Source organism: Phalacrocorax carbo, chromosome 25, assembly GCF_963921805.1.
Source record: "Phalacrocorax carbo chromosome 25, bPhaCar2.1, whole genome shotgun sequence".
In the NCBI taxonomy this organism is placed as follows: Eukaryota; Metazoa; Chordata; class Aves; order Suliformes; family Phalacrocoracidae; genus Phalacrocorax; species Phalacrocorax carbo.
In genome coordinates this window covers 2,098,957-2,119,053 of record NC_087537.1, presented here as the reverse complement: position 1 = coordinate 2,119,053, position 20,097 = coordinate 2,098,957, and the positions used below count along the sequence as shown (strand labels likewise).

The 20,097-nt window shown below is 62.7% G+C and overlaps 3 protein-coding genes and 1 non-coding gene across 8 annotated transcripts; 3 read left to right on the top strand and 1 right to left on the bottom strand.

Annotated features, from left to right (window-relative positions):
* The first annotated feature begins 245 nt into the window (after positions 1-245).
* Positions 246-1,599, top strand: CISD3 (CDGSH iron sulfur domain 3). Its single transcript, XM_064473454.1, has 2 exons — positions 246-578; positions 934-1,599. The coding sequence occupies exons 1-2, from the start codon at positions 330-332 to the stop codon at positions 1,111-1,113; spliced, it is 429 nt and encodes a 142-aa protein (XP_064329524.1). The 5' UTR covers positions 246-329; the 3' UTR covers positions 1,114-1,599.
* PCGF2 (polycomb group ring finger 2) lies at positions 1,476-13,408 on the bottom strand. Of its 5 annotated transcripts, XM_064473450.1 has the most exons (11): positions 13,150-13,408; positions 9,594-9,695; positions 9,247-9,386; positions 8,857-8,953; positions 6,539-6,594; positions 5,894-5,944; positions 5,701-5,809; positions 5,078-5,126; positions 4,790-4,888; positions 4,368-4,448; positions 1,476-3,919 (listed from the first exon to the last, which is right to left on the bottom strand). In XM_064473450.1, the coding sequence occupies exons 3-11, from the start codon at positions 9,356-9,358 to the stop codon at positions 3,581-3,583; spliced, it is 993 nt and encodes a 330-aa protein (XP_064329520.1). In that variant the 5' UTR covers positions 9,359-9,386; positions 9,594-9,695; positions 13,150-13,408; the 3' UTR covers positions 1,476-3,580. The 5 variants fall into 5 exon arrangements, with proteins under 5 accessions (XP_064329520.1, XP_064329522.1, XP_064329519.1 ...); XM_064473452.1 differs by lacking the exon at positions 9,594-9,695 and having other exon boundaries at positions 4,790-4,885; XM_064473449.1 differs by lacking the exon at positions 9,594-9,695 and having other exon boundaries at positions 13,150-13,406.
* A 1,407-nt stretch (positions 13,409-14,815) lies between these two features.
* TRNAN-GUU (transfer RNA asparagine (anticodon GUU)) lies at positions 14,816-14,889 on the top strand. Its single transcript has one exon. It is a non-coding gene; the product is annotated as a tRNA-Asn (tRNA).
* A 2,136-nt stretch (positions 14,890-17,025) lies between these two features.
* PSMB3 (proteasome 20S subunit beta 3) lies at positions 17,026-20,070 on the top strand. The gene is made up of 6 exons (XM_064473142.1): positions 17,026-17,264; positions 17,720-17,904; positions 18,291-18,398; positions 18,775-18,952; positions 19,207-19,301; positions 19,944-20,070. Exons 1-6 carry the CDS (start codon positions 17,262-17,264, stop codon positions 19,990-19,992), a joined length of 618 nt encoding a protein of 205 aa, XP_064329212.1. The 5' UTR covers positions 17,026-17,261; the 3' UTR covers positions 19,993-20,070.
* The last annotated feature ends 27 nt before the right edge of the window (positions 20,071-20,097 follow it).

The window sequence follows — 20,097 nt, the reverse complement described above, 5'->3', positions numbered from 1 at the left end:
AGGGGGCCGGGGCGAACCCCCCAAACCCTGCGGGGCGGGGGGCGAGATGGGGGAGCGGCACCAAGGGGCTCCGCACGTCCGAGCCCGGTTTGATGGGGACGGTGGAAGGGACCGGCCACCCCGGGTCGGGAGGGGGTCGGTGCAAGGGAGGGCTGCGCTGCAAGGGGCTGGGACTGGGGGGGGGGCTGCCAGGCTCCGTGCAAGGGGGAACCTTTCTGCAGCGAGCAGCCGAGCTCCCGCCGAGCCCGGCCGCCCCGGCTCTTCCGGCGGCGGCGGGAGGAGGAGCCGCTGCCGGGGAAGGTGACCCGGCGGCGGGCGGGCGGGGGGCCATGGTGCTGCCGAGACCGGCTGCGCTCGTGACACTGATGAGAGCCGCGGGGGCCGGCGGGCGGCGGCGGGGGTGGGGTGTCCGGGACCCCCCGGGGCTTTCGCACATCCCTTCGCTCCCGTCCGCCCCCCCGGCGCGGCGCCGCTCGGCCCCCCCGCAGCCGGCCATCGCCGCCAAGCAGCCCTTCCCGGTGGAGCTGAAGGCGGGGAAGAAATACGCGTGGTGCGCCTGCGGGCACAGCAAGAGCCAGGTCGGGCCGGGGACCGGGGGGGCTCCGGCCCCCCCAGCCGCCATGCGCGGGGCTGCGCCCGGGGCTGGAGCGGGACCGGCCCCACGGGGACCCCCCCACCCCCCGTCCGGGGAGGGCGGGGGGCGTTGGGGGGAGGAGGGGCCGTCACTCTCCGGGGTGCACCCACAGCACCCCAATTCCCGGGGGATGCGCTGGGCCACGGACGGGGGGGGGGGGGGCGGAGAGCAGCAGAGGGGGGATGGAGGGATGGCGGTCCCCCCGCTTCGTGCCCAGAGCAGGGGCCAACAGCGCAGCCCCCAGGTCAGCCGGGCACCCCCAAATCCTCACTTTCACCCCCTCCCCATTTGCTTTGCAGCCCTTCTGCGACGGCACCCACAAGAAAGCGACCCCGGGGATCTCCCCGCTACGCTTCACCCCGGAGGAGGACAAGACGGCCTGGCTCTGTGGGTGCAAGCGCACCCGCTCCCCCCCGTACTGCGACGGCACCCACAAGGAGGAGGCCGTGCAGGGCGCCCAGCTCTCGGCACAGCCCTGACACCGCCGCACCCCGCGGGGACGGAGCCCACGGAGCTCCGGACACTGGCATGTTCAGCCCTCTCGGGCACCTGAGGAGATGCTCAGCTCCCACCCCAATTAACCCTAATCACTGAGCCCTGAGGGCTCCCACCAGCTGCAGAAAACCAGCCTCACCCCACCATGGGGGCAGCAATTTTGCCTTCAGCCCCGCTGGGGCCCTGCCAGGGATAAGGAAGGCTCAGCAGTGGCCGGGGAAAAAAATAATCCACTGGATAAGGGGACTTTGAGGAGCGGTTCTGCGTTGGCAGAGCTGCGGGTGCCCGTGGGGACGCGGGACGGAGGCACCCGCGCAGCTGCATCCGTACAGCAGGCGAAGGGAAGGACAGTCTGCAGCATTTATTACATTTACAAAGCTGTATAGTTATACAAATGTTTAACCAATAACGATATATGAATATCAGAATATATTACAAGACATTAAAACGTCGTACAGGATGCAAACATACAGAGCAATTTGGTTTGTACCATATAGGAAAAACAAAACAAAACAACCCCCCAAGAGCCCCACACAAACCCCAGACCGAGGCACTTCAGCTGCCTCCCTCAGTCCATCGTGGCCTATTTACAAGGAGAAAAGGGGTGTTAAAGTCGAGACAAATGGAGCCCCCCGACACACTTCGAGCCCCTCGTCCAGCCCCAGCCTGGGGATGGGGAAGGGGGAACCAAACGGGGCCCCGCAGGGACCCTTCCCAGGCCCCATCCCCGGCGCCCGGAGGGCAGCGGAGCCTGGGGCTGTGCTGTAGCGAAGGTGCGGCTGTCGAGTGCGTGGTGGGGGTGCGGTACTTCAAACGAATAATTTAAAAAAAAAAAAAATATATAAAAATTACAATAACAACATCCCAAGTTTCCTGACCTTTGGAGTCGGGCTGTTCCTACAATTCCCGTGCCGCTTTCCTTTGGTTCTCACCGTGCCGTCGCGGGCGGCCGCAGCCGCAGCCTGACCGTCGGGTGCCGTCCGGGTGCTGCAGGCACTTGCTTTTTTATTTTTTTTGTCATTTGTCCCCCTCCCCAGAAAGGGATGGAGAGAAACCCCCGGGGTTGGCGCTCCCCGGGGCTCGTGTGCTTTTTTCTTTTGTCAATGTAGAGAGTTGGTCCCTTCCCCAGCGCGCGCGGGCGGCCGGTGCCGCTCTGCTCCAGCCCGAAACACGGCAGCACCTTCCCACGCTCGCCCCTCACCGAAGCCTCCTGGCTAAAGGCACTGTAGTCTTATTTTTTTATTTTATTTTTTTAAAAACCCAATGTGGGGGCGGGAGGAGAGGGCGGGAAGGACAGGGCGGGGTGGGGGGGAGGAAAAAACGACAAAAATAAATGCTCTGAAACGTGACATTGAAGCCATGGAGGCGAGCGGGGAGCCGGCGGCGGGGTGAGGGGGGACCCGCACCCCCCCGACCGGGAGCTGCACCCACCACGCGCTCGGGCAGGACGGCGGCATTTGAAGCCCCTGGGTCCCACGCGGGCTCACCCAGCGCTGCCGAAGCGGACCCCAATGGTTTAGATGCCCCCCAGCCAAAAACTGGCGGTGTCCGGAGCCGTCGGCAGCCAGCACTGCCCGTCTGCCCCGGGGAGGCGGCAGCTCCCTTAGGAAGGAAAAACCAGTGTTCAGCGGGGCTTGTGCTCCTACGCCCCGTACGGCTGGTCCTTCGCGCTGAGTTGCAAGCACGGGGTTTTTTAAGTGTGTGTGTGGGGGGGATAAAAAGAACCTACTTACTGTGCACAAAGGGAAGCGTCTGTGTGAGGCTTCGCTAGGTCAGAGCCTGAAACACCGTCCAGAGACCGCAGAGGGAAAGCAAAAATAGAAACAGAACCGTGCACGGCAAGGGAAAGCTGGGGGGGGGGGGGGGGGGCAACGCCAGCGAGCGATGCTCGATGCCAACAAACGGGCCGCTGGTCCCCGCGGGCCACAGGCACCACGTTACCAAACCTGGTGCCAAAAGAACCCCAAATAAAACATAAAAAAGGCAAAAAAAACCAAAACAAAACCAAACCCCAGGGCACGGCAGGGCTGGAGGGGGGCATTTTTTTGGCTTCTGTGCTTGGCCCTTACCTGTGCAGCCGGGAGTCCCCGCTCACGCCCCCGTCTCGCTCTGAGCAGGCGCGAGGGGAGAGGGATGGGGAGGAGAGGGAAGAGTGTTAAGAGAAAAGGAGCAAGGAAGGCAGCAGCACCTGCGTGGCTCCCAGCTCCGGCATGCAGCTTACATAAGTTAAAATAAACGAAGAAACAAACAAACAAAACCCCAAATCATTTAAAAATATTCAACCACATTTATGTGTCTTATTTGCGTTTTAAATTAATCTGGTCAATCAATAGAAAATAAGTATGTATAATTTTTTTTTTCTCCCTATGTACACATATATATTTATATATGTATATATATAATATATATAGATATATAAAACCCAGCCAGGAGTCCCTGTTTCGGCCTTGCTTAGGTCAAGGCGGAGGCCGTGCTGCCATTGACAGTCGTTTTGCGGCACCGGCTGGTGGCGGGCGGCAGCGGGTGGCAGTTCGAGGTGCCGTTGAGCGCGGGGCCGGTGCCGGCGGGGCCGCTGCCGGCGGTGGAGCTGGGCGAGCCGTGGGACGGGGTGCCGGGGCTGGGCAGGGAGGAGGAGGTGGCGGGCAGCGTGGCGGGGCTGTGGGCTTTGTCGCTGACCGACTCGCACTCGGAGGCGCCGCTGGTGTTGATGCACTCGGAGGTGGCCGGCTGGGACAGCTTGAGCCGCTTGCAGGCGGGTTGGACGCGGTATTTCAGCGGCAGGGGCCCGTTCTGCGAGCGGGAGAGGGGCAGACGATGGCACCCGGCTCCCCGCGGCAGCCCCGGCGTGCACCGCGTCACCGGCCGCCCGTGCTGGCACGAGGCCGGCTGCCGGCCACCAGCCCTCCCGCCTGCCCTGGAGAAAGGGGAAAAAAGCACGTGCAGCCCCCGCAGCCTCCTGAAAATCACACCTGGAGCAAACACCTTTATAAGCAGGGGGCATCCGGGGTTTACTTGTTGAAGCCCTCCAATTTTCAAGCTTATCAATTAATATTTTCAATTCTTAAATTATTCAATTCTTAATTTTTTCCATTTTTAAGTCCTTCAGTTTTTAAGTTTTTCCATTTTTAAGCTTTTTTATGCCTTTAGCCTTCCCCTAAAGGACTGCTTTCCCAAGCATTTCTCCAAGACAAGCCCCAGCACCGGTGCCCACGGTGTGGAAGGCAGCAGCTCCGCTTACCCTCCTCCAGGGATAGATGTAGGCGATGTCCATCAGGGTGTAATACTCCTTCAGGGGCTCATCTTCGTAGAGGACTTCCACCTGCCGCAGGGGACAGCGTCAGTCCCCCGGCACGGGAACAGAGGCACCGCCAGCCCCCCCCCAGAGCTGCTCTTGGGGCTCTGCCATCCCCGAGTGCCTCTCCCAGAGCCGGGGGCTGCCGGGGCGCCGGCACCGCCCTTGCCAGAAGCCGGAGCAAGCTCACAGTTCACACGCAACGCGCCGTAAGGGGCGGCTCCTGCCCCCAGCGCCCACCCGCTGATGCAAAGCCCGGGATGCTGCCGCCGTGTTTGGGAGCTGGAAAAGCGGGGGACGCAGCATGGGGCGGCCCCTCCGAGCCCACCAGGCGCCGGGCAGCGCGCGGAGCCCGGGCACACGCTCACCTTGTACTTGCTGGGAACGTCCATCTTGTTGCGGAGGAACTTGGCCAGGTGCATGACGGTCATCGCGGCGGGACAGCGCAGGAACCGCACCCCGTTCTTCTGGGGACACAGCGGGAGGGGGCCAGGGGGAGAGGCGTTGCTGAGAGTCCGCCGTGCAATTAATGGGCAGTCCCCACCTCCTTCAGCAGGCGGTCTGGGGTGCCCTCCTGCCCCCCCCCGCCAAACCCCAAAAGCCCAGGAGGCAGCTGGACATGGAGCTCTCCGTGCCGTGAGTCCCACCACACTCACCTTCTCCTTCTCCAGGTCCCCGTTCTCAACAGCCCCTTTCTTCTCTTCTCTGGGGGGAGGAAAGCAAACACAGGACAAAGTTTATGAAGGAATAAAAAGGCGGAGAGGAAAAATAACCCACTAGAAGGGCTTTCCGTGGAGGGGCTACAAGAGGAACCATCCAGCAACTTTTCAGCCAAGCTCTGGGTCCACCGCCCCAGCCCACGCCGCTGCGTTGCCAATCCAGCACGCTGCAGCCACTGCCCAGGCTGCCGCCTTCGCTGCCTCCCTCTGAACCGCTGCTCCGGCCGCCGGTGACGTCCTCGGAGGCCACCACCGGCCCCAGCGACGTGGCAGCCCTTGGGCTCTGCCCTGAGCCTTCCCCTGCCTGCACGGGGAGCGGTGATGCAGGGACCCCGCTGCCATAACAAGCACCCAGAGGGGATGCAGGATGGGGGACCAGGGCAGATGGGTTTTGGGCGCTCCTCTCTCCACTCAAGCACGCCGGGAGATGCTGAGCCCCGAGCAGGGCCTGAGCCAGCCATCACCACTTGGCATCTCAGCTCCGTCTCCCAGGTGGGCAGAGAGGGCGAGAGTTTATTCACAACCCCCAGAAACCCCAGCAGCAGCCAGAAAAAAGATACCTGGACCCCTCATAAAACTCTATGGACAGGCTGACGATCTCGTCATCCGTCAGGTTCCCCTTGTCCTGCTCGGAGACTTCCCCGCGATCTTCGTTGGACCCGTTGGGAACTGCGGGAGCAGAGGGAGGGAGAGGCTGAGGCGTTGCGGGGGGCACGGCCGGGGCGAGGGGGCGGCCCCGGGGCTGACACTCACCCTCTGCCATGGGGTATGCGGCGTAGAAGTCGCGCCGCCTCTTCATCTCATCTGCAGGAGAAGGGAGGAGGAAGGTGAGGGGGAGAAAAACCAAATCACACCAAGGGGGAGATGGGTGCAAAGAGAAGGGAGCGAGAGGAAGCCCCGGATCGCCGAGCGCCTGCTCCCCGCCGGCGGCTCAAGCACGAGCTGCCCGGTGCAGACGGACCCGTAGGAGAGCAGTGGCTTTAGCAAGAGTAATCAAATCGTACCAGTAAAACCCTCGGAGCGGCTGCAAATCCGCTGCTGTGAGAATGCCTTTACGGCGGCTCGACTGTCCTCAGCCTTTCCACACCTGCAGACCCCCACACTTTTTTCCCCGAGGACGCGCAGGCACGTGGAGAGCAAATCCGCGGCTCCTGCTCCCAGCTTTGCTTTCCGTGGCTCCCCCCAGCAGCAGCCCCCGGGGCTGCCGGAGCGCGGGATGGGCACCATCCGGACGGACCCATCCCTCTCCGTTCACACCATGCATTTTCCTGCTGTCCCCATCACACGGGCAGGGGCGCCGTGGGCAGCGCGAAATCCGGGGGACCAGTTTCACTGGTGGGTGGGAGTGAGTCGCAAACAACCCCAAACCCACACAGTTATAACTGTCCATGGCTGTACCTTTGAAAAGCCCCGGGACCAGTTTGTACACTATGTCCTGTAGGGTTTTGTCTGACCTGGGGGAAAAAAGAAACGGGAAAAGAGAGAGAAATCAGCTGGATGGGAGCGGCTCGGCTTCCCCGGGCTGCCGAAAGCTGCCCTGCACCACGCGTGCCGCGGCCAGCCCAAACGCTGCCTCTCCCCATCTCCCTGCCGGGAGCACAGGGCCCCGGCTCCCCGTCCCACGGCGATGCCGCAACCCCGTCTCGCGGGCAAACCCGTCCGCCCGCGCGCTCACCGCAAAGGGTTAACTCTGGGAAAAGAAAGCAAAACGTTTCAAAAATCCTTGTAATCGCTAGGGAGGATGGCAGCAGGATTTGGGGGCCCGGATGCCTTGCAGTAGTCAAAACGATCACAAAAACACACCAAGAACTTACAAAAAAAAGAATTCTAAGATCGGCAAATGTTTCTGCAGGTTTTAATTTGCATCTAATTTTATTTTTGGACTCGGCCGCAGTTCAGGGCTCAGGCTTTGGTTTCCCTCTGTTAAGGACGGCAGGACGGCGTCCGCTGTCGGGCTGTTACACAGGAAAGCAAATGAAAAGATGTTCCCTAAAATGTGAACATCTCAAGGGAGGATCTTCTAAAGCACTCGAGGAACTGGGGAAGCTCAAGTCCCATCCTCAGCACAGAGCCAGGAGCGGGATTTTGCTGGGAGGCTTGGGCTCGGGACCCTGCAGGCACAGTTTAAAAGCAGCAGCTCAGCCAAATAAATAAATAAAAAAATCTCAAAAACAAAGCAGGAGCAGTGGGGCTGGTGAAAAGTAAATTATATCTGCAATTCTTTCCATTTTAATAATAAGGCCTTTATTTTAAAGAAAAACAAATGACCGTACCCTATATTATTTTTAGCCTAGCCGTGGCTTTCATCCCTAATGCCTCGGTGATGTCACTCTGGTTCACGAGGCCCCGCTGCGATTTTATTTATAATACATACCCCGAGAATTTGCTTTATAATTTACAGCAAGCTAATGAAAAAGCAACCTCAGCCACTTGATTGGCAGCTTAATTACCAGCCCGTCGCTGCTCTCGCAATGAGTCAACCCCATTCAGCCCAGCACGGTGGCGCTGGGTGGGGACCGGGGTGCCACGGGGAATGCGGTGGCCCCGCACGGGAGCCCCCTCAGCGCCGCGCAGCATCACGCCCGGGGCGCGGGTGTCTCGGCGCTGCCGCGGCACCGGTTTGGGGAGCGAAGGGGAAAGCAAGCCCCCTTGTCGGTGCAGAGAATTTTCTGTGGCACCACGCCTGGATCAGGCCCCTGTCACCTGCAGCAGCGCCTCTGCCCACGTGTGCCCCGTATTTTCCCCGCTGGGACCGAAGGGGATGCGAAAGCACCGCGCCGCCGTGACAGCCGGGGCTCAGGGACGCCGGCACAGCGCTGTTGGCGTGCGTGGTGCCCGTCTGCGGCACGGGCGGCTGTGTATCCGTCTCTGCACGCAGGCAGGGATGTTTCGGCGAGGGAGCCGTGGGAGCTGGAGTGTAAATATTTCATAGTGAACCAGAAAAAAAAAAAAAAAAGAGGGCGGAAAAAGTGTTACTACAGAAACGGGTTTACATGGAAGAGGCTAAAAAAAAGGAGAGGGGAAAAAAAAAAAGGCGAGTGATGTATTGCAGCCTTTCATGGTTTCTATGCCAACCACCTGCAGAGCCAATTCCACAAGTGACGGGACGTGTCTGGCTTTCCCCAGCCAGACACGGGGCCGGCGCGAAGCCACCGCCACCGGGGCCGGGCTCCCTTTCACCTGCGTCACTGTGAGCCCACCCCGGTGCATCCCCCGAGGGACACGGCACCGTCCCCACGGCGGACAGAGCAGGGAGTTAGAAAGCACAGGCGGTCCCAGGTTAAACTGTGCCCGGTGGGGCTGCGGGGACGGACGGATGGACGTCTGTGGTCCAGGATGCCCAGGGACAGGTGCGGAGCAGCCTGTGCTCTGGGTGACACGTGCCCCAGCCTCCTCCTGCTGCCACAGAGGAGGTGTCCCTGCGTCCTGTCCCCTCCATGGTGGCAGTTCCCACTGTCCCTGTTCCCCTTCCACCTGGAGAGCACCCCGAGCCCCCACTGCTGTGGAGTGCGGGGTCGGGAGCAGAGAGGACTCATGCTGCAAGAGGCGCAATGGTCCCTGCTCGGCTGCACCACCACGCTGCTGGCCGCAGAGCCCTGCTCCCCAGCCCGGGGTGCTCAGGGCTGCACCCCAGAGCGGGCACCGGCTGCAGCGATACGGGGCCGGGGCCCGGTGCCACGCAGGGACCCAGGGTGCAGGGTCACCCCGAAGCTCACCTGATGCTGAGGAGGGGTCTGGTTTTGTGCACTTGGACATCACACATGGGGCAGTATTTGTTCGTCTCCAGGTAGCGAACGATGCAGGTTTTGCAGACTGTGGGGAAAGACTCAGTGTGAGCAGACGGATGGACAGACGAGGGGGCAGAACCTGGTGAAGCACCCCGTACCCCCAGACCGGCTCAGGGCTGGGACCCCTGCTCGCCCACCGCGGTCCAGCCCCATCCATGCAGCACGGGACCGACCCTGCAGCTCCATACGGCAGCAATGTGGGATGCGGGATGGGTTCGGGCACTGCGGGAGGGTCTCAGTGTGGCACGGCCACCCTTCCCGGGGCTCGGGGCACCCCTGGGGGCAGCGTGGCCCCGGCCAGGGGCCCGGGACACTCACAGGAGTGCAGACACTCCACGATGGTGGTGGCGTCTATGAAGTAGCCGCCGCACAAGGCACACATCAGGTGGGGGTTGAGCTCGGTGATCTTTATCCTGGTGGTCCTGTGCATTTTGGAGCAGCGCTGCGGCAGATCCTCCCTGCAGGGAAACACCCGGGGCCACCCTTAACAGCCGCTTCGTGCCAAGGACGGGATCTGTGGGACCCACTTCACCCTTTAACAAATAAATGCAGGGCAAGGTGGGGGTGCCTGGTGCTCCCCCGATGTGCCATGCATGGCCCTGGGAGCACCGGGGCAGCCCCAGCACCCTGCCAGCCCCGGGGGCGCACAAGCAGCACCCACACACCTCCCCACGCAGCCCCCTGCCCTGGGAATGGCCCAGCTCCCACTGCCTCGTGTTCACATCTTCCTGGGGGTCCCAAGTGGGTCCCAACATGCCGAGACACCTCTGAGAGGGGATGAATCACCCGTTAGCCAGCCCCTTGCCTGCAGCTCCCGAGGCTGCGCGCGCGCGCACACACACACACACACACACACACAAAGTGTATTTTTGTTTTGTTCGATGGAAAAGGCATTTTCAGCCACCGCCTCGCGGTTTCTATAGAAACTCCCGGGTCCGGCGCTGGCCACCTGCCCGCGGCCAGGAGCACCCAGGAGCACCCGCAGCACCTGCGTGGGTGGGTGGGCATGGCCGGGTGGGCACACGGGGCACATGGGCAGCATCCCCTGGCGCCGGGCGCAGACGCGGGGGAATCGCTGCCCGCCTGCTCCGGCACTTTCACATTTCCAATGGGAGACGGCGGAGCCGGAGCCCGAAATTGCTGCAGTTTTATTGTTTCCATGGCAACCCCGATACTTGGAGAGGAGCCAGAATATTATTACAACCATCCGAGGCGAGGGGGAGAGAGGAGAAGAAACCCTGGGCTTGTGTAAATGAGCGTGGGCGCGATGGCAGTGCCAGGGTGCGCCGACGGCAACACCCGTACGCACCCACACCCACACACAGGGAGACACACACACGTGTCTGTGTGTACACACATACTACACGTACACGCACGTAACCCCTATACGCACACAGGCAGAGGTACACACGCGCACACCTGCACCCCTGCGGTACAGGCACCCGCACAGGGTCAGGCATGGAGCGGTTGTCACCGGCTGCCTGACACGGGGCCAGGCCCTTCGCAGACACCCGACAGCCAGACAACAGCCGAGACAACCACCGAAGGCACAACGGCCGCGGTGCGGGCGCCGCGACTGGGCGAGGAACAGGGTGAACCCCGCACCCAGGGAGCAGACGGGGCGCACACGCGTGTGCGTGTGTGCAAGGCGGCTGTTTTTGTGTGCGGGTGTGCAGGGGTGTGCACTCGGGGCTGTGCATGGAGCGGTGCGTACGGGTGTGTTTGTGCAACACTGGGGCCGTGCCAGGCACCTCTCCTGGGGAAGCCGCCCCGCGATCCCGCTCCCTCCCTGCGGGGCTTCTCCCAGGCTCCAGCCTGGGTCTCTCATCTCATTCTGTCGCGGCAAAGTCCCCGGAGGCGGGTGTGTGGGGATGGGGACACCATGGGGATTGGGACACCGCGGGGATGGGGACACCACGGGGATGGGGACACCGCGGGGATGGGGACACCGTGGGGATGGGGACAGAGGAGCTGCAGGGATGGGGACACCATAGGGATGGGGACACCATGGGGATGGGGACACCGCGGGGATGGGAACAGAGGAGCTGCAGGGATGGGGACACCATAGGGATGGGGACACCATGGGGATGGGGACACCGCGGGGATGGGGACACCGTGGGGATGGGGACACCGCGGGGATGGGGACACCGCGGGGATGGGGACACCATGGGGATGGGGACAGAGGAGCTGCAGGGATGGGGACACCATAGGGATGGGGACACTATGGGCATGGGAACACTATGGGGATATGGACATGACAGGGATGGGGACACCACAGGGATGAGGACGGAGGAGCTGTGGGGATGGGGACACCATGGGGATGGGGACGCCACAGGGATGGGGATGGAGGAGCTGTGGGGATGGGGACACAACAGGGATGGAGACACCACGGGGATGGGGATGGAGGTGCCGCAGGGATGAAGATTACATGAATTTGGGGACCAGGAGGACACCCCTGTGCAGGAGGGGCAGGGGCCAAGCTGAGCCCCAGGGTCTCCTTGCAGAGAGGGGTCTGGGGGGCACCAGGGTGTTTAGGAAGCCCCAGGCCCCCTCCCCAGGCTCAGCTCTCACCCCGGGCCTCCCCGGGCAGGCACACCGGGGTGCCCTGCACCTTGCTGCCCCCGCACAGGTGCCCTCAGCCCTCCGCAGCCCACGGGCGATGGGGGGCCGCTGCCAGGCTCCCCCCGGCCGGGAGAATACTGGGGGGGAAGGGTTGGTTCCCAGCCCCGGGCTCCCCCACCGGGGGACCGGGCAGCTCCGCCGGGCACCAGCTGCCCACGCCGGGCAGCAGAACCCACGGCTGTATTTTGGGTGGATTTTGCTGCTTTCGGTGCTCGCAGCCGCCAATGGCGGCCCGGGTCTCCGCGGGAGGGGGGGAGCCTGAGCCACCGGCGCAAACCGGTTCTAATAAACCGGGTGATAACAACCGCGATTTCCTGCCGCGGGGGCGAACAAAGCCCCGGACCCCCCCGGACCCGGAGCCGGCTGCAGCACCGGCCACGCCGGAGCCCTCGGGGCCGCCCCGTCCCGCTAGCGGCTCCCGCTGCCCCGGTCCCGCCGCCCGCAACCGGCTCCCCGCACCCCAGGCCCGGCCCCGACTTTCGGGGTCTTTTGTCTGCGTGGGCGGTGGCCCGGTACGGTACCCACTCCCTCCCCACCCCCCACCCCCACCGGAGCAGGCACGGGTGGGGAAGGACGTTTCAAAGTCACCGGTAACTTGGACCCGACCGGCCGCCCCCTCCCCGTGGGACGCACCGGCGGCGGCGAGCCCGGGGGACGGGCAATAAAGCGGGTGGGCTCCCCCCACAGCGCCCGCCGGCCACGGACCCCCACGCACCGGGAACACGACAAAAAGGCGCCGGAGCGTGAACCCCGGCAGCGCCCGCCGCCCCGACGGGACCCCCCGGCTCTGCCGGGCTGCGGGACGCGGGCACCGGCCGCTGCCGCGGAGCGAGACGGCGGGAAGGGGGGAGGAAACGCCGCGGGGAGGGCACGGACACGCGTGTCCACGCACCCGTGCGCGCGCAAGGACACACACACACACACCCCCACCCCCCCCCACCCGTCCCCGCGGCGGGACGCGGCAGCGCGCGGTGCGTGACAGGCGCACGGACACGGACACGCCGTGGGCACGGACACGCCGTGGGCACGGACACGCGTGACCCCGCGCTGCGGCCCCGGGGGTGCCCGGCTGCAGCCCTGCGGGCCCGCCCGCCCCGCCGCCGCGGGCAACTCCCGCTTCAGGGTGGGCTTTTTTTTGGGGGGGGGGAGCCGGGGACACGGGCGATTTGAGGCCGGGGGTGGGGCAGCCCCGGCGGACCGGGGGCGCTCCCGCTGCCCCCCAGCCCTTTGTACTCGGGGCCAGCTGACAGCCCGCCCCGGGGCCCGGCCCGGCCCCTCCGCCCGCCCCGGGGGGGGCTCCCGCCGCGTCCCCCCCCCCCGCCGGCCGTACCGCACTGCCCCGCTCCGCGCCGGGCCCGGGGAGAGGGGGGGTGGGAACCGGGGCTGTCATGACTCCGCACCCCCTCTCCGGGAGGGTGCGGGGGGGTCACGGCAGCCCCACCGGGACGGGAGCGGAGCCGCGGCACAAAGCGGGGGGAGGCGGCGGCCATCGGCCATCTTGCACGGGGAGAGAAAAGGGCGCGGGGGGGGGAGGGGGGGGCCCGGCGGCGGGGCCCGGCGGGGCGGGGGGCGGCGGGGGGGGGGCGGCCGCGTCCCTACCTGGTGGCGGCGGCAGCGGCGGCCCCGCGGCCGCCCCTCCGCTCCCGCGGCTCGGCTCGGCTCGGCTCGGCGCGGCGCTGCGGCCGCGGCCCTTTTTTTCCTCTCGCTTTTTTTTTTTTCTTTTCTTTTTTTTTTTTCCCTCCTTCCTCCTCCTTTTTTTTTTTTTATTTTTTTTCCTCCTTTTTTTTTTTTAATTTTTTTCCCTCCTCCAGCCGCCGCCAGGCCCCGCCCCGCCTCACGTGACCTCATTCCTTTGGGGTGTTGCGGAGGAGGGGAGTGAGGGGCCGAGATTGGGGCCCCCCCACCCCCGCCGCCCCGCCCCATCGGGACACGGCCCCCCCATCCATGGGGACAACTCCGCGACGGTGCCCCGGTGCTGCTGCCGCCCCCCACCCGCCGGCCGCTACCCCCCCGTTCTCGTTGATCTCTAAAAGCCCTAAAAACCGCTGGAATAGGCCCAAAATCCGAGCCGAGCCGCTCCTCGCTCCCGGGTCCCCGGTGCCCCCCATCACCGCGGCGCTGCTCGGGTGGTTCCCCGGGTCCCCCGCCCAGCGCTGGGGCCATTTTCGGTCCCAAATAGGGGGAATTTCCACCCGCGAGACGACGCGGGGCATCCCGGACCCGCGGGACCTTCCCCGGGCCCTTCGGGCGGGGGCCGGTGCCTGCCGGTGCTCGGCGGGACCCGCGGCGGGGGGGGGGGAGCAAAGGGGAGGGGAAAAAAGGAAGAGAAATAGCGGGAAATTACAGAAAAGGGGAAATATGGAAAAGGAGGGAAGAAAAGGGGGGGAAGAAAGGAATAGGAGGAAAGGAAAAAAGGAAGGAAAGGAAAAAGGAAGATAAAAAGGGAAGGAGAGGGGGTAACGGAAAAAGCGGGAAAGAAAAAAAGAGGGGGAAAGGGAAAGGAGAGCGGAGCGGGCGGGCGCACGGCGCCGTTTTCCCCCGCGGGGCCGGTCCCGCTCGGGGGCGGGGGGGGGCACCGTGCGGGAGCTCCCGGGGATTCGGAGCGTTGCGGGCAGCCGGAGCGTCCACGCGTGTCAGCGCCCCCGCTCACTCCCGACGCCCCCCCAGGCGGCCCCGCTGTCCCAGGCGTGCCCGCGGCTCCCGCGTGGGTCCGGCCCGGGCTCGGTGCGACCGGCGGCGCTCCGGTACCGCCGGTGTACCGGCTACTCGGCGGGGCGCTGCGCCCACGCGTGGATCCCCTCGGCCCACACTGTTGCGGCCGTGTGATTAATTCTCCGCCCCGCCCGGTGTCCCGGTGCCATTCGGTGCTGATGTCCCAGTGCCAGTGCCGGTGCCAGTGTCCTGGTGTCCAGGTGCTATTGCCGGTGGCCGGTACCAGTGCCCATTACCAGTGTTCTGGTGTCCCGGTGCCGATGTCCAGGTGCCATTGCCGGTGCTCGGTGCCAGTGCTGGTGCCCGTGCCCAGTGCCATGCCCGGTGCCCGGTGCCCCGGTGTCCCAGTGCCATGCCCGGTGTGCCGGTGCTTGTGTCCTGGTTCCATGCCCGGTGCCCGGTGCCATTGCCGGTGCCCGGTGCCGATGTTCCGGTGCCATGCCCGGTGTCCCGGTGCTGGTGTCCCGCTGCCATGCCCGGTGCCCGGCGCCCCACGGGCGCTCCCGGGATGCTCCGGCTGAGTGCGGCGGACGCGGCGTTGCCGCCCAGCGCGGTCTCTGTGGCGCAATCGGTTAGCGCGTTCGGCTGTTAACCGAAAGGTTGGTGGTTCGAGCCCACCCAGGGACGGTGCGGCACCTTTTTCATCTCCGTTTTCCCTTTTCCCCCTCCTTTTTTCTAGGGCCAGTCCCAGGGTGCAGCCGAGGACGGACACGGCGAGGGGGCGGCGGGCGGGGGTGGCTCATCCCGGGCCCCCGCGGGACGGGAAGGGTGATTTTCCATTACGCAAAGAGCTGTGCAGGGGCTTGGTGGGACGTTCCCCGCTCCCTGGGAGTGGTCCTCGCCCTCCGGACCGCACTGGGCTGGACGGGGAGAAGGTGTGAACGGGCGGGATGTGGTCCTGGTGCTCCCCGTGGGCTCCCAGCTCTCTCCAAGGCGCTGGGCAAGGGGGAAACCAGCCCCCTGGTGTGAATAAAACCATTTCTGCTCAGCCTGCGGCCCCCTCTATGCCGCGGTTTCTCCCATTAGCAAAAGGACATGTTGGGACATTAAAATTGGAGTGGAGACTGTTTCCATCCAGAGCCCATACTTTGCCTTAAAAATAAGCTGAAGGGGGTCCAAAATCTGCATCACGGAAGTTTCCTTCTCTTACAAAGTCTTGTAAAATCTATTTATATTCCCCACTTGCCCTGAATTTAGTTTCATACCAGAAATAACGAAGTTAATGTTTTAACGCAGGGCATAAAGCCGTGCCAGGAAGATCCCTCTTGTTTCAAAAGCCCAGAGCCACAAAACGCTCCCGCGGCTGAGCCCAGCGGTGCCAAGGCTGCGGGAAGAGCCGGGGCTCTCCGGGCCAGGGCCAGGGATTGCTGCCACCTTCCCAATCCCAGAGCACGAGCCCGATGCGAAAGCGAAGCGAGAAGCGGTGCCCAGCGGGGATCGCCTCCCCGCTGCCACCCGAGACAGCCAGCGCTGCCAAAATCTGCCACGGCGCTATTCCCGCCTGGCTCCGCTGCTCCGTCTGCCCCCGGCGCGTGGGGTGGCCCTGCCGGACAGAACGCGGCCTCTTACTTCACGCCTTCAAGAACACTTTTATAATGGAAAACTCTTTAAAAATACAGCTGCCCCAGGCTGGGCTGCGCCTCCAGAGCTCGGTCCCGGGGCGGATGAACAGCCCCGGCATGGGCCAGAGGTTTTCATTGAAACCAGGCGGCCTGAGCTGTTGTGCATTTGAGAGCGTTCCCAAACACATGGATCTCTTTCCCTTTGGCACAACATCACTCCCCTAAATGAAACATTTAATCCTGTCTCCTCCAGGAGAGGGGAGAGCTGGTGAGCGGGGATGGCGATGGAAATCCAATTCTCTGCAGAGCACAAATCTTCCTTTCAATTGCTCCCTGAATAAAAAATACCCTCGCAGACACTTGCCGGGCCCCTTCCCCTCCCCGAGAAATGCCGTGACTCGCTGCTTTAGTCATTTCACAGAGTCACTTCAGCATTCCAGCACTTTCCAAAGCGATATTTTTCTTTCCCCTGAGAAGACCCGCTGGCCCCAGCCCTGCAGGGCGAGTTTATGGTTTTGCCCCTGGGTTCCGGAGGTGTAAAAGCAAAGAGGCCTGACCCACACACTAGGGCTCCACACGGTCGGGTGAAGCGGGGTGGGTTTCCTGGAGTTTCTAGTTCAATTCAGCCAGGTTTGGCCAATTTTTCCCAGTGTGCGACAGGAGGTGCCAGGGCTGCGTAGGGCCAAGCTGGGGGAGGTACGGCCGGGCAGGTCCCAGCCTGGGCACCCCGCGGTGATCCCGGCCTTGCCATGGGCACGGGGGGAATGGGCACGTGGGGCCTGCATGGGGCAGGGACGGGGGCTGCAGCCTCAGGGACCCCGAAGGGCCGCTGACTGATGGGATGGCTGCACCCCCTACACCGCCCTGCCACCTCTGCAGTGCCCTGTGTGTGTCCCCAGCTGTGCCACATGCCCATGGGCACCTCCAGCTGTGCCACACGCCCATGGGCACATCCAGCTGTGCCATGCCCTGTGTCCTTCCAGCTGTGCAACGCAACCATGGGCACAGCCAGCTGTGCCATGACCTGTGTATCCTTCCAGCTGTGCTACGCAACCATGGGCACATCCAGCTGTGCTGCGCCCTGCGCGTCCTTCCAGCTGCGCCACGACCCTGCGTGCCCATCCAGCTGCGGCCCCCGATGGATCCAGCTGTGCAGCCCCGCCTCCGGCTGCGCCCCGCCCGCCCGGTCCTCCGCCGTCCCGGCATGCACCGCTCGCTGTGACTCGTCATTTTTCCCCCCCTCCCGTGACGGGGAGAACCAACCAGCTCCGCCCCTCCGCGGGCCGAACCACCAATAGCGAGCGGCGGTTCGGCCGGGAGACAGCGGCGGCCGCCAATGGGGAGAGGCGGGAGGCGGGAGCAGCGGCGCGGCGGGGCTGTGTGCGGTGCGGACGGAGCAGCGGTGCGGAGCCTGGCGGTGTCTGTGCGGCCGGCGCCATGGTGAGGGGACGGGACGGGACGGGACGGGACGGGACGGGACGGGACGGCCCGGGGGAGGGAGCCGCGCCCGGCAGGACGAGGCCCGCGGGGGCCCGGGCCGCGCGGGGGAGGCGGGTGGGCTGGAGGCCTTGCCCCTCGCCGCCGCGGTGAGCCCCCGTGGGCTTTCCCTCAGCCCGGGCCGTGGCGGGCGGGGGGCGGCGGCCCCCAGCAATTAAAGCCGAAACCGCGAGGGAGAGCGGTGATGGCTTCTTTCCCCCCACACGCAGCCCCCGGGGTGGCGGTGGCTGGGGGCGCTGGGACAGAGGGTACCCCGGGTGCAGGTGTATCCCGGGTTCAGGGGGTACCCCGGGTGCAGGTGTATCCCGGGTGCAGGGGGTACCCCTTCAGCCTTGCCAAGGAACCATCGCACCCCAAACCTTATCCCCGGTGGTACCTGCTGCCCTTCTCTCTTCCAGTCTATTATGTCCTATAACGGCGGGGCCGTAATGGCCATGAAGGGGAAGAACTGCGTGGCCATCGCTGCGGACCGGCGGTTTGGCATTCAAGGGCAGATGGTGACCACAGATTTCCAGAAGATTTTCCCTATGGGACAAAGACTGTATATTGGATTGGCAGGATTGGCCACGGACGTGCAGACGGTGTAAGTGAGGCTCCTGCCCGCCCGTGCGTCCCTATACTGAGTCTCTAAGAGACATAGTTACAATAAATACTATGTGGCAGCTTATGCTGAGCATAAACGTCTTTGCTTATTCGCGGGGGAGGGTAATAGCTGGGTGCCAGCGCTCCTTTTCTTGGTCTCCCTTTACTGGGAGCTTTTAAAATGAAACTGCACGTGATTTAAGATCACGACTACTACGAGTTAATAACTTCAGGTATAAAAGGAGCTGCATCTGGACTACCTACCTGCCTCGGGCATGTGTCAGGAGCTGGTGTCTGTCAGCGTGCAGTGGAACAGTTCAGACCGGGGTGAAGATGAAAGAAAAAGGAACCTGATTATGTTTTAATGCTCATTCTCATCTCTTGCAGTGCCCAGAGACTGAAGTTCAGGCTGAATCTCTACGAGCTGAAGGAAGGCAGGCAAATCAAACCTCAGACTTTTATGAGTATGGTTTCCAACCTGCTCTATGAGAGACGGTAACTGTCAAACAGCGGAGTTGCTGTTTACATGTCCGTGAAAGCTGTGGTTGTTGGAGTTCGTCTGATTCTAGGGAGGTGGGAGGCTGAGGAGGGCTCCTGTAAAGACTACTCGTGGTACAGCACAAGGAGACTTTAGCGACAATGTTATCTTCAGCCTCCTCGTGAAAGAATACTGAGTATTGTTAAAACAATGCTGTAGCAGCACAAGTCTGTTCTGTTTGCCATGCTAAAACCATGGCAGGACGCTTCTGGGTTAACCCAAAAGGTCCCCCACCAAAAGCATCTGTGGGATGTTTCCCTTGCGTGAATATCTGTGGGATGTGGAACTGCGTCGAGGTGGCCAGACTGCTCGATGCCATGTTGTTCTTCACAGGTTTGGGCCTTACTACACAGAACCAGTCATTGCCGGGCTGGACCCCGTAACACACGAACCATTCATCTGCAGTCTAGACCTGATCGGCTGCCCGATGATAACCGATGACTTTGTGGTCAGCGGCACCTGCTCCGAGCAGATGTACGGCATGTGCGAGTCCCTCTGGGAGCCCGACATGGTGAGTGAGGTGGCCAGGCTCAGCTCTGAGCCTTGGATGCAGCCTCCTGCTGATCACTGGAGAACCCGAGATACGCGGGTTGGATGGAAAACTCGGTCCTTTGGTACTTCCCGAAGGAGCTCAGGAGAACAAAGAGGCTGTAGCGTGCAGGAAAAAAATCTTGCAGCATCTTGGATGATACTTTGGGTTTTGAACCAAATACCATGACTCAGCATTCAATTTTTACACCAACTAAAATAGCTTCTGTTCTTCAGGAACCCGATCACCTCTTCGAAACAATCTCGCAGGCCATGTTGAACGCGGTGGACAGAGATGCCATATCTGGAATGGGCGTGGTAGTACACATAATGTAAGCGCTGCTCTCTTCCCCTATGGAACAGAGGTAGAATTTAACAAGCTGTGTGTTAAAGTCAGCAAAAGCATTGGCTTCCAGGGTATCCCTAATCCTGCTCCCTTCCAGCAGCATCCTTAGTAATGTTTTGTCCCTTTTAAAGTGTTTTATTCCTCGTGGCTGCTCTCTTGCAGTCTGTGGCTGTTGTTAGAACTGCAGGAGCCACGGGCAATCAGTCCTAGAGTTAGACACTTGCTGCATAGGGATTCTCTGGCTGCATTCCCATCGGAATTGAGGAGGGTGACTCCTCACATGCGGGTAGTGCTGGCCAAGAGGATGCTTTTTGCCACAGCTGGGTGCGACATTAACTTCCAGACTGCGATCAGACTGACTTGTGAGGCAGCTTATTCTGCTCGTGGTGCCGTCTCCCTGCAGTATCCCAGGCACTGCAGCTTACTGAGCCTACTGGAGCTCCCCTGGGGTGAAGGGGCAGGACAGTGGGGTTTGCTGGGTTGTAACGGCCACCTTCAAGCTCAGATGATCCTGCCTGCCCTAGCAAACAAACTACCTATGCACGCTGCAACTTCCTCACAAAGGGACAAGCTGTAGGTAGGTATTAAATGCATATTTGCTAACAGTCTTCTCTCTTTTCCCCTCTAGTGAAAAAGATAAGATCACCACCAGGACCCTGAAAGCTCGCATGGACTAGCCCAGCGCATCTGCTCATGTCTGTCACGTCCCAGCCTGCTTGGACCTTTTTTAAAATAAAACTCTCTACTGTAGCGAACTTTCCTTTTCTTGAGTCTGAACGCTA